At 28.8% G+C, this 13979-nt stretch overlaps 1 protein-coding gene across 1 annotated transcript; it reads left to right on the top strand.

The window, feature by feature from the left end:
* The first annotated feature begins 860 nt into the window (after positions 1–860).
* On the top strand, positions 861–1564 carry LOC109809767 (uncharacterized). The gene has a single exon (XM_020373164.3). The coding sequence runs from the start codon at positions 1038–1040 to the stop codon at positions 1245–1247; it is 210 nt and encodes a 69-aa protein (XP_020228753.1). The 5' UTR covers positions 861–1037; the 3' UTR covers positions 1248–1564.
* Positions 1565–13979: the final 12415 nt, after the last annotated feature.

The following is a 13979-nucleotide window of genomic DNA, read 5'->3' on the forward strand; positions in this document are numbered from 1 at the left end:
AGAAGAATTATGTTATAAATTTATCAATTTTAACTAATTTTTTTACAATATATCAATTTGGTCAATGTTGAAAATTTTATTTACTTTTAAAAAATATTATTTATTTATTTTTTAAAAAAATTATTAGATATCCAATAACCTAAACTGAACCAACATCGGATTGATTCAATTTGGATTAAACAAAATACTACAAGAAATGTTACATATAATAACATATAAAAAGTATTACTATAAATATAATATATATATATATTTGACATATAGTTACACACAATTTTAGTGTTGATTTTAAATGATATTTAACGACATATTTTATGTAATACTTACCTCTATCAACTCAATCTTATGGTATCATGGACTCTCACCTCCACATGAAGCAGAAGCTATAGCTTGTATTGAGGTTATGTCTTGGCTCACAAACTCTTCTTATGAGAACGTCCAAATTGAACTTGACTGTAAAACAGTGGTTGATGACCTACATGGATCTAATCAACTCTTATCTGAATATGGTCTTCTGATCCAAAAAGGACGATCTATCTTAGCCTCTCATAAAAACCTCTCGGTTAGGTTTATTAGGAGACAAGCAAATCATGTTGCTCATTCCCTAGCAAAGACAGCAAGATCATACGCTAGTCCCCACACTTTTGATTTTATTCCACCATGTATTACTTCTCTTATTATGAAAGAAATGAATTAGTTTTGTTCCCTTAAAAAAAAATTATATAATATTAATAACTAAAAATAATAACTCTAAATTTTAGAAAAAATAAAACAAAATTTTTTATGAGAACCAAAAAATGGAGGAGTACTTACGCTTACTTACCAACTGCCACCAATATACGAAACAAACAGCAAGCAGTGCAGCTTTTTCATTTATTACCTGACTAAACATCGAGCAAGTATGGAGGAGGGAACGGTTACAGATGTGGAAGAAGTTGGAGATTTAAGCATCCGCCAAAAATGAGAGGTATTATAATAAGAGCACTGAACATCAACCAACCACTAACCACTGCTTTAGCTTTACATTTGAACGCCAGATGGTCTGCTTCTGTTTTCTGGTCGACCAACGCCGGCAGATGCAGCGGAGCAAGCCGGCCGCCGGGATTTGCTCCCGCTGCGGCGGCGGAGCCAGCGTCGCCGACATGAAGACCGCCACCAGGTTTTGCTATGTCCCCTTCTACTGGAAATCCTGGAGAGCCATTGTTTGCACTTTCTGCGGAGCCGTTCTTCGCTCTTACCAACACTAATATTATTATTACTGTTATTTGCTAACACATGATGAATCTTCATCATCCTATATTTTTTCATTCTCCGCTCCAGATTTATATCATGTGCAATTTCTTTCTTAACAATATTCTCAGTTTTATTTTGGAGGATTCAATTCTTAATATTTTTAAGAGTTAATCACGTTATCTCTTTGTTCTTGCTATTTGTGAACACGCGATATCCTCGGTGAAGGAATTATGTGCTATCAGCTTTATCCTTGTCTCCTTCCAATATCCAAATTTTCCTGTATGTATTAGATGAGATCGAATCAATTTGACATCTTAATATGATAGTATAAGAGAGTATGGAATCGTTTTACATTTCATTTAAATCACTGTACTTAACGATTTATTGATTTTATAATGAATAATACGTAATAATTTCATGTAAATGATCATTTGTAATTAAATAATAATATAAAGTTTATATATTAAAATTATCATCAAATATTATTAAATTATAAAATAAAAGAAATATATAACTTAAATTAAAATATTTTTTAAAATAAATAATATTGTATTTTATAAAATATTATTTGTTGAATAAAAATTATCATTAATATATAATCTTTTAAAAAAAATATATAAGACACAAAACTAAGTTAATACCACCCAGAACAAAAGTCAAATCTATTATTTTGAGATACTGGAGTCAATCACAAAAGGGATGAAAGAAGTGAAATGGGAGGGTTATTAGTTATTACTGGAGGCTGAATATAATAATATAATTTGTGTTGTGTAGGGTGTAGTAATGTTAGAGAAGGGTCTCTGTCATTAAATTAAGCTGAACTGCACCGTTGACACGTAACACAAGGCATGTTGCGCACGGAACTTCTTCTGCTTTTCTCATATTGGCGCTAATTGCACTTTAACTCTCTTTATAAGTCAGTGTTGGGTTTGTTTCAGTTATATTAATGTCCAATTTTTTTTAGTTTAACTTGATCGAGTTACTGAATTAAATGAGATAGTCTATTAATTCAACTACTTTTTGTTATAATTTCTTTTAATTTAAAATAAAATTTAATCTAAAATATCTTTTAACCTAAAATAAAAATTATCAAATTAAACATATGCATATAATATTAAACTTAATAAAAAAATGTATAATTTTAAATAATAAAAAAATTATCATTAGAATAATTTCTCATTAATATTAAATTTTATTGAAAGTTTAAATAGATAAATATTTAATAATTTTATATTATTTAACATTAATTTTATTTTTGTATAAAAAATATATTTTGTTAAATAATACATATATAATAATAAATGGTCAAGAATTATTGATGAAATAAACTAATGAAAAGTGTATGTTAGATAAACGGCTTTTTGACCATAGTGGGGTCATTTTGAAAGTTTTTTACGTAAATGGGGTTCTTTTGAAAGTATTTACGCCTTTGGGGCTGTTTATAACGGTGTCGCTATGGGCCATAGCGACACTAGTGACACGTGGCATTTTTTAAACTTCACGAAAGCCATGAAAGCCATATTGATAGTGTCGCTACAGCCTATAGCGCCACAAAACAGTTTCACTAAAGTCGCTATAGCCTATAGCGACACCGTTATAATGTGATAAAAAATAATTTATTTAATAATTTAAAAAAAAAACAAAAATACAGTGGCGCTATGGCCTATAGCGACACTGTGTTGCTATAGGCCACAGCGCCACCTATTTTAAAAATTTAAAAACGTAAATAAAAAAATAAATATGTAAAAAATAAAGAAAAATTAGAAATAGCTAAATATATAAATACATATTTTTATGATATTCGTAAATAAATTAAAATATAATTAAAAATAATTTATTTAATAATTTAAAAAAAACAAACAAAAATATAGTGGGCTGTGGCGCTGTAGGCCACAGCGCCACTTTTAATTTGAAATTTGATCATTTATTTTGATTTATCTTCTTATACAAGACTAAGAGTTTGCTTGGCTTTCATCTTCCACGCAGGGGTTCATTTTGCTAGCATTTCCTGTATACTTTACCTGGTATCTAAAGAAAAACGTCGGTAGCAGAGTCAGATATAGGCCCCATCCACATCACTATCAATCAATATAATTTTAGAATTCATAGAAAATTTGCAACTTCATATCATATTCAGGACTCAGGATTACATATTGTGTGGCGCTGTGACCCATAGCGACACTATGTCGCTATGGCCCATAGCGTCTCTCTTAAAAAAATACATATAATTTAATTTAAAATTATATTTTTATAAAACTTAATTTTCTTTTTATAAATATATAATAAATACTTCAGTTTATTATTTTTATTTTACGTTTCTATTATTTTTGTTTTTTTATTTTTTTATTTACAGAGTGTCGCTATGGGGTATAGCGACACTTATGTGGCTCATTCCAGCCAACCAAGATCAAAAAAAAAAAAATGCCACGTGTCACCGGTGTCGCTATGGCCCATAGCGACACCGTTATAAATAGCCCCAAAGGCGTAAATAGTTTTAAAACAACCCCATTTACGTAATAAACTTTTAAAATAACCCCAGTTTCATCAAAAAGCCTAGATAAACAGCTCCATTCACCACAAATTTAATTCAGATGGTCAAGTTAAAAGTGAGTTAAATTAACCCACATAATTGACCTCACTTAAACAACTTTATCTCAAATTCTACATTTGTTCTAATTTTCATATTTTTATAGAAATGTTAGCTTTAATGTCATAAAACAAATAATCTTCATTCAAGAAAAACAATTTACTTAAGTTTTTGTTGCTTTAGAATTTAGGATTAAACCTTTTATTTCTTTCTCAACGAGTTTTTTTTTTTTTTATCAAATGTTTATTTATTATATTGATTGATTGTATGTTGCTTATTTGTTTTATTGTACGAGACATTTTATTTATCTTCAGATTTCTCTGCATACTGATTTTTTATTTAATTTTTCATTTTAGAGGAATTAAGTAAAAAATTCACGAGTTTTTTTATTTACTTGAAAATGTAGACCTATTATACAACAGAATATAAAAATCATATGAAGTTTTTAACATGTAAATCTCTTTATTCTTTCATCACGTACAGGATCAATCAAGTTATCATGCATTTTATTTTAGCGTGTGTTTGGATTTCATTTTGGAAAGCAATTTTTTTTTCTCTCTCCACGTCCAACAATGAATTTACACTGAAACTATTATTTGTTCCTTTTACTCAAACGTGAAAATCTAAGTTTAGAATCCAATACAAACACGCACTTAGTGCGTGTTTGGTTTGGATTATTAAACTCAAGTTTTCCTTCTCTTTTCATGTCCAATTCTAAATTTACAGAGAAGTAACTATTTTCTACTTCAGCCTAAACGTGATATAAACACGCTATTAGTGCGTGTTTGCTATCACGTTTGAAACGTGAAAAATCACGTTTGAAACGTGAAAAATCACGTTTAACGTGAAGCTACACGTTATAGCTTTCACGTTAAACGTGAAAGCAAGCACAGGCTTAGTGTGTATAAAAATACATATACAGCTGTAGGTCTAGCCGCGCGTCTAGCTAGGTCTAGTAGCTAGAAGTGTTGCATAGAGCAGTGAAAAAATCTTGAAAACAGGATACACTACGTACAGTGTCCACAATGATCCATCTTTAAGGCATGTAACTGTGTCTGACAAGTTCAATTTAATGCAAAGAGAGTGAAAATGTGAAAAGAGATGCATCCTTCAACTACTTAGCCAATAGCCATAGCAATGCAGGTTGAAAGAAACTCGTACGTTTACCTTTATTTTTTGTAAAAATTAACGTCCATTTTAGGAAAGAAAGGATACAAAATTTAAATTTTACCACACTGTGCATGAGTTTTATTAGTTTCAACAAACTAAAAGTTTAATTACCAACAAGTCGTTGTCAGAGAAACAGATGAAAAATCGTTGTTGGAAGTAAATACCCCAATAAAAACATCGGCAATTCAGCACCTTTGTTTGGAGTTTTGAATAGTTTCTATATATACACATCAATTTTTTTAACTTAAACACCTCATAAATACCTATTCTTTCTAATACAACACCTTTGATTAAATTACTGAATAGATCCCACTAATAATTCCACATATTTACTTCTCAATAATAATTCATTTATTAAGTTACAATTATCTTATTTATAAAATAATTAAGTTATAAAAATAAAAAGATTTATTTGTATTTTTCTTGCAAAATTGTTTTTCAATAATACAAAATAAAATTTTAAAAATAACTAATTTTTATAAATTAGATTTTATTTAAAATAATAAAAATAGCTTAATTAAATAAACATTAGGTAGAAAATTTAACAATGAATTTTAATAGCCTGAATATTGTATTACGGCTAAATTTTACACCGTATATAAACAAATAAAAATGTCTGATGGGATAAATGATGATGCTTAAATAAGCAATCAGTGCACTCTGATAGATTGATACAAATATTTTAGGTTAAATACCTCTTTTCGTCTCTTATAAATTTTTTTGTTTCAATTTAGTCTCACTTTAATTTTTTGTTTCAATTTTGTCCTTAATAATTAAAATCATTGCAATTTGGGACTTTCGTCCAAATGATTTAAATGGGGTTAATTGTTGGTCACGTGGATGCCACGTGGATGTGTACGTGGACGCCAAATTGCATGAATACACCTAGAACCAGAACGACCCGTTCTGGATGCACCTTGATGTGTTAATTTTGCAACTAGAACAGGTCGTTCCAAATGCCAATTTAACATAACATGAATGCAGTAAAACGGGCCGTTCTGAAACCAGAATGGGTCGTTCTGCTTCTAGAACGGTTCAGAACGACCCGTTCCAGAACGCCAATTTTTAATTGTATTTTTTTTATTATATCTATATTAATAAAAATATAATAAATAAAAAATATAATAAATTAATATTTATTTATGAATAAAACTAAAAAAAAATCAAATAAGATAAGATCTTCTAAAATCCTTCTTTGATTTGAACTTATCCAACTCAAAATCTTGACTAAAATGCCGTAATGTGATTCAAAAATTGAAAATAAAAATTCATAATATATCATAAATTCAAAGACAGAAACATGGTTCAGAAATTGAAAACAAAATTTCAGAATATAACATATACTAAAAAAGTTCAAAGAAATTATTGAGAAAGGAAAGCATTTGGGTAACGCTGAAGGAAAATCCTAAATCACAAAAATTCAGGTTGTACCTCCTCAAGAACAGGTTGTTATTGTTGGGGTACATCATCAATGACTTCAAGGGGAAACACCATTTCGTTTCATCCTTGACTGTATAGTGTCAATTTAGTAGTAAGTAGTTCACTCCAGTTTGACTAACAATGAAATAAAACTTGTTACCATTGTCCTTAGTGATACACTGCATCGTCCTTAATGATACACTGTATAGCCCAAATGTTTTGCAATTGAAATTATCAATCCCCATTAACAATATTACCAAATCTAGTGTTTGAAATGTTTTGTACTTTAGTAAATATTTGCCCGTGATAATTTTTATTTTCGATAACTTGGATTTTATTGAATTTTTTTTTGGATTAGCAAAAATAAAATAATAAATAAATAAATAAAATAAAATAAAAATTAAAGAATAAATTCTAGAACCAGAACGGCCCGTTCTGAAACCAGAACGGCCCGTTCTGATTACACTGTTGGTGTGTTAATTTTGCACCTGGAATGACCAATTCCAGGTACAAAATTTACACACCAATAGTGTAACCAGAACGGGCCGTTCTGGTTTCAGAACGGGCCGTTCTGGTTTCAGAACGGGCCGTTCTGGTTTCAGAACGGATCGTTCTGGTTCCATGTGTATTCCAGTATTTTGGGATCCACTCACGTGGCATCTACGTGGCATCCACGTGGCCATCAGTTAACTCCGTTTAAATCATTTAGACGGAAGTCCCAAATTGCAATGATTTAATTTATTAGGGACTAAATTGAGACCTAAAATTAAAGTGGGACTAAATTGAAATAAAAAAATATTGTAAGGGACCAAAAGAGGTATTTAACCAATATTTTACTAAGATCAATGTTCAATCGTCAAGCACTTGATGAGATAAATCGGAATCTCGCCGAAAATTAGTTGTGGAAAAAAAAAGTTAATGGTAAAGGAACTAAAAATTTAATTTGTGTAATATATGAGATAAATATTTATTTTATATAATTAAAATTTATGATGAATAAATATTATTAATATATAATTATATTATAATTAAAATCTATAATGAGTAAATTATTTTTATATATAAATATTTTAAATTTGTAATTTATATTTTTAAGGCTTTAACCTAAGACATATGTGAATAAGCATTATTTTAGCATATAAAATTTGTAACAGTTTATCATAATTAATACACTTCATGAGATCCTTAAATAGCATCAAAATTATTAATATGTTTAAGATTTTATACTTATTTAACATGGATATGCAACTAAGAATAATTTTATAAATACATATATTATATATGTACAATCATCCGATATAAAATAATATAGAATTTTAAGTGTTGATTAAATACTATTATATAAACCATAAAAAATAGTCTAAGACAATATTACGGCCTTTTGGCCATGATAAATAAAAAATAAATAAGAATTATTGAAATAAATTTTAAAAAAAATTATTTATCAAAATAAATTATGTTGGACACATCGGAGAGAGATCAGAAGAAAACGTCAACACCAAAGGCGAATTCAATGTACAATAGAAGACGCCAATAACATTAACGTCATTCATGCAAAAAAATTTAAACATAAAACGTTAGTAACTTTGACGTTTTGCATATATCTCTCTCACATTTCGCAGTATTTGTTCTCTCTGCATGTGTTGTGTGGTGTTTATGCATGTGAACATGTCGTGATGTTGTTTGTATTTGGTTTCGTGGTGGAGCACATATCCTTTAAAAATTCCTTAAATACTAAACGTATTTTAGAAAGCCTTGTCGAGCTTTTATATATATATATATATATATATATATATATATATATATATTAATTTAAACCATATATTTTATATTAAATTACATATTGTGAATTGAGAATGTGCATAAAACATGAGACAATTTTTGAGTCAGAATAACAGGAAACATCATGTCAATAAAGAAACTTCGCAAAACAAAAGAATAGCGGGACACCCTATTACAGAGAAAAACTAATCATATGTTGGTTGCAATTTTTTAGTTAATAAAACTTTACTATTTCAATTAATCTATTTGTATATTAATTTCTAATTTTATTTAAATGATAATTTATTAATAATTATCCTATAATATAATTATAATTAATTATAAAATTTATTATTGAAATAAAAAAAATCTCAATTTGATATGCAATGGAAAGAAAACGCGTGTCGTTAAATGAAATATTAATGAGAAAAGAAAAATTCTTAAAGGTTCAGCTTTTTTTTTTTTTAATAATGCATGAGTGAAGTTGTGAAAAAAAATCTAATATATAAATTAAAAGAAATGAAAACTAAAAGGAAGACATGGTTAATAAATTAATTTTTTTTAAATAAGAATAAGACGCACATTTTCTTTTGGACAAAAAATTAAGCCGCGTGTGAGAAAATGTATTCCAACTAAGGTTGGGTATACGGATTGGTCTGACCATTTAATTTTCAATTCACAATATATAATTTAATATAAAATTTATGGTTTAAATTAATTTACATATATAAGCTCGATAAGGCTTTCTAAAATGCGTTTAGTTGTTAAGGAATTTTTAAAGGATATGTGCTCTACCATGAAACCAAATGCAAACAACGTCACGACATGGAGCACATGCAGAGACACCGCACAACACATGCAGCGAGAACAGATACTACGGAATGTGAGAGAGATGTATGCAAAACGTCAAAGTTACTAACGTTTTATGTTTAAAAATTTTTGCATGGATGATGTTAATGTTATTGGCGTCTTCTATTGTACGTCTTAGTGTTGACGTTTTCTTTTGATCTATCTCTCTCCGACATGTCCAAAATAATTTATTTTAGTAAATAATTTTTTTAAAATTTATTTTAGTAATTTTTATTTTTTATTTATCATGGCCAAAAGGCCCAATATTACACTACTAAAATGAGCCTACCACATTTCCTAGCAATTTGCTTTAGCTAACCCTGCAACATTTCCTAGCATCTCTTAATACACCTAACAATCTAAGTGGCTTAACCCTACTAAATCAATCTTGAACATTTTTACACCATATGTGCCTGTTTGACCCACAGCTAAAATGGGATATCAATCTCCCTCTGATTTCTCATGGTATTGTCACTTATACTAAGAAAATTTGGTTCCACAATTAGGAATAGTATAGTTGGGTAGGGGGGTAACACGACCTTAACATATATTATCAAGTCACATATGGAGTTAACCTACTAATTATCCTCAAGGAAGTACGTAACCTTTCCAAGTACTTGGTTAAAGATTATAGTCCTCGACTTCTTACCTTATTGAACTACTAACTAAGGACCTAGAAGAGACTCAACACACAATTAAGAATAGTATAGTTGGGTATGGGGTTACCACAACCTTAACATACATTACCAAGTCACATATGAAGTTAGCCTACTAATTATCCTCAAGGAACTACATAACCTTTTCAAGTATTTGGTTAAGGATTGTAGCCTTTGACTTCCTACCTTACTCAACCACTAACTAAGGGACTAGAAGAGACTTATCACACATCAAAAACCCACTCTAAGAGACACACTTAATCAAGGAGGGTTTTTCAATAGTGGCCTACCTGAGCACCACTTCAAGATACCCTATGTGGGATCTTCAATTTTCAAGATAATTTTCTCTCCTAAAGTCCTAAGTTAGGCAACATACTTTAATGTCACACCGCATTCTCAGCATTTACACCTCACCATTCATCTACTATATAGATTACATCCAGTCGATGCATATAGAGATCTACAACATAAATCATGTATAACACATCAATGTTTAACACCTCAACTACGAATAACATATTAATGCTTAACAATGCATTCAATAATAACATATCAATCAAAGATAGCATATCAATGCTCATCACCATTTCAACTATACAAATATAGCATACCAATGCTCAGCATTTACACCTCACCATTCATCTACTATATAGATTACATCCAGTCGATGCATATAGAGATCAACAACATAAATCATGTATAACACATCAATGTTTAACACCTCAACTACGAATAACATATTAATGCTTAACAATGCATTCAATAATAACATATCAATCAAAGATAGCATATCAATGCTCATCACCATTTCAACTATACAAATATAGCATACCAATGCTTATTATCATCATCCTACATCATACAACATACAATAAACACAAGTATTCTATTCATGTTCACCAAATTCACCCATTATACAACATGAATCAATATACAACTTATCAAAATCATTTATCGTACAATGGTAACCTTCATATAAAACAACACATAAGAAGTTTTACTACTCCTATCATGCTCATCCTTATCTTATATGAAAGGTAAGAAGATTTTCTACAACTCTCTTGAAGGCCTTAGGTTCTAATTCCATCATCTACCATGTTGAAAATCACAAAAATCGTAATAATTTGCCTAAATACTAACAACTTGACCTTTAATCACTAAAAAAAAGTAATAATTAAAGTTCTAAACCTTATTTTTAGGTGATTCCAGAGCCATTGGAAAGTTGACATCCAAATCTATAACTTTTATGAAGACTCCAAGACCAAATTCAATCAATTACTCCCGTCACTGTAGTGCTCAATTCGGCGCTTTAGCACTGAATTTTTGTTGGCACAAATTTTTTCCTATACGTGCAACACTCAACTGCGGTTGTAGCGTTGGATTTTGCCAACCTAGTTTTCCCATAGTTGTAGTGCTAAACTGCAATTGCAGTGTCGGATCTTTGCCAACCTAACTTTCACCATAGTTGTAGTGTTCAATTGCGAGTACAACGTTAAGTGTAAATTTTTTTTTTGCATATTTATGATTTTCCCTCTGTTTCTCACCTGCATTTCACAAATTTTCTTCCTAAACAACATCTACAACTTATTTTCACTATCATATTCATATATGTAACTCATCACTTTCATAAAATACTACATGCAACTATCAAAGTATTAAGATCACCCATTTTTGCCTAACTCACTCAAGAACATCCACAATCGCAACTAAACATGCAATCTACTTAAACACAACCAACTCAACTACAAATCACATTTTTGATGATGATCTAACCACATGCAACTTAAAATGTAACAATGATTCAAATTTTAGCATCCCTTATCTCTCGATTCCAAGTTATCCAAAGAAGAAGAAGAAAAAAAAAGGAAACAAAGAACTATGAGAGCTCTAGCTACCTAAATGAAGGAAAGAGGGAGAGAGAAGAAGAAACGACTATCAGCTCGACTCTCTTAAGCTTCACACCACTATATACTATTAAGCTCCAAGGCCAGAAGAAATCACCAACCACCACAATTTACTTCCCATCTTTCACGAGTCAACCACGGAGGAGGAAGGAAAGTTTTAGCCACAACACTCTCAAGGTCTGCAAAGAGAAAAAGAAAAAAGAGGGGCTCAGTGTTACAAAATTTAATTAATTGAATTATAATAAAGTATTAGCATATTTTTTTTATGAGATAAATATTATATTGCATATTACTTATGCGGGAAAACTTGATTGGCTTTGTGCAATTTTTTTTTTCATGAACATGATTTAATATTTTAAAGTTGATAACTAAAGATTAATTTTCACTAGTTTTAAGTGCACCAAGATGATAAGATTTTAACAAATTAATTACTCCACCATTAATTTTTATTGAAACAATATTATGTGAAATTGTATATTAATAATGTAGTGAAAATTTATTGCTTAATTAACTAAAGTTGAATTAACTAAATTTACTCATTTGTTATAAATGAAATATTATTAAAATTTGTTCTTTAAATGATGATGTTTTAATGAATTATTCTTAAAATAGAGTTTAAGAATTGTTTAAAAAAAATTGGTTATGTTAGTTAGAGGATTCAAACTCACTTCTGAGTTAACACTCCTAACTCCAACCATATGTTCTCCCTCCATATCACTTAAACCACCTTATAACTTCATAATTGAGAGTGAATTTTTTTTAAGGCATATGAGAGTGTATTCTCATTGAGAGTGTATTCTCATTGAGAGTGTATTTGGTAAGGTATTTGAGGAGTTATAAGTTTAAAATAAATTTGTTTGCTTATAAGGTATTTGAGGAGCTTGTTTGGTAAGGTATTTTTTTTTAAGACATATGAGAGTGCACTCTCATTGAGAGTGTATTCTCATTGAGAGTGTATTTGGTAAGGTATTTGAAATAGTTTATAACTTATAAACTCTTAACTCTTTTTTCCTCTTTCTATTTTTATCATCATTAGGTTACTTGAAATCGCTCCTTTTTAATTGAAAAACCATTTATATCTACATGTTAGACATTTACTCTCTTTAGTAAATAAATAAATATGTCTTTTTATATTAATTAGTTAACTTATTATTCAAATCTTATTAGTACTTTTATTTCAATTAGTTAACTTATAAGCTTTCAACTTTTAAACTCTTAATTTAGAATTAATAAACTTTTAAGCAGCTTATAAGCTAATTTTATCAAACATAAAGACTTCCATGTCTTATTATAATATAATATATTGAATATTTTTTACTATTTCTTTTAAATATATTTATTAATTTTATTTGATTTAAAGAGTAAAAAAAATGCTTTTCCCACTATCCCAAATTACTGTTTTTTTATATTTAAATTTACCAGCATCTCATTATTAATGTTGTGTAAGAAAAAAAATATAAAATAAGTGTTATTTTAACTTTTTAATATAATATTAATATTTTTTTATTTATACTTCTAATAATATTTTTACAAAATTGTTGCGTTGCATCATTTTCAACAAACAAAATTAATATTATGGTTAATTTTATAAAATTATTATTTTCTTTCACCTATTTATTAATTTTTCTTGATCTATAAAAAAAATAATTAAACTTAAGATGAAACTTATTATTTAAAGATAGAAAAAGTATTTATTTTTCTTAACCTTTTGGCTTTTTCAATCCACTGTTTTTATCTTTATTTTAAAATTAAATTTCAATATTTGTTAAAACATATATTATCAACGATTAAAAATAAAATTTTAGCATGATATAAAATATTATCATAAATTCAAAATATAATTTATGTATTTAAGAATTTTTATTTATGATAAATTTTAATTATATAAAATAAATATTTAGTAATGTAACATATATCTAAATAAATAATTACTATATATCTAATAAATGAGTTACTGATCCAAAAATAATAGTTGAAATGCATGCACACACTTCATTTTAGAATTGACAATGTTGACTAGATTCACATGAACTAAACAAATGATCCATCATCTAGGTATCTTTGTCTGGGAATAAGTGAACTTGTTGTCTGAGATATTTGACCTTGATGCAACTATTTTTCTAATTTTAATACCTTCACCATACTGGCAAGTGGCCAGTGTACATCTTCAGCCATGTGAATCAAAATTTAAACGTTAAATGCAGTAACAACCTTGCATGAGATGGGATAGTGTCCTAGTTCAGTAGTTTGTACCAGCTGGGGACCACAATTGCCCTAGCTAAGCCACTGACATTGGTGAACATGGAAATGTGCAGACTGTAATTAATGACTCGAGGGTTTTCTGGTTTGAAATTAAATGCGTCATAGGGTAGCTTACCAAATTTTGTACAAACATATAAT

Source organism: Cajanus cajan, chromosome 10 (genome assembly GCF_000230855.2).
Source record: "Cajanus cajan strain Asha chromosome 10, NIPB_CcT2T_4, whole genome shotgun sequence".
Taxonomy (NCBI): Eukaryota; Viridiplantae; Streptophyta; class Magnoliopsida; order Fabales; family Fabaceae; genus Cajanus; species Cajanus cajan.

Excerpts from the sequence above, each read along its gene's own strand:
- LOC109809767 (XM_020373164.3), top strand. The coding sequence starts at position 1,038 with ATGGTCTGCTTCTGTTTTCTGGTCGACCAACGCCGGCAGATGCAGCGG.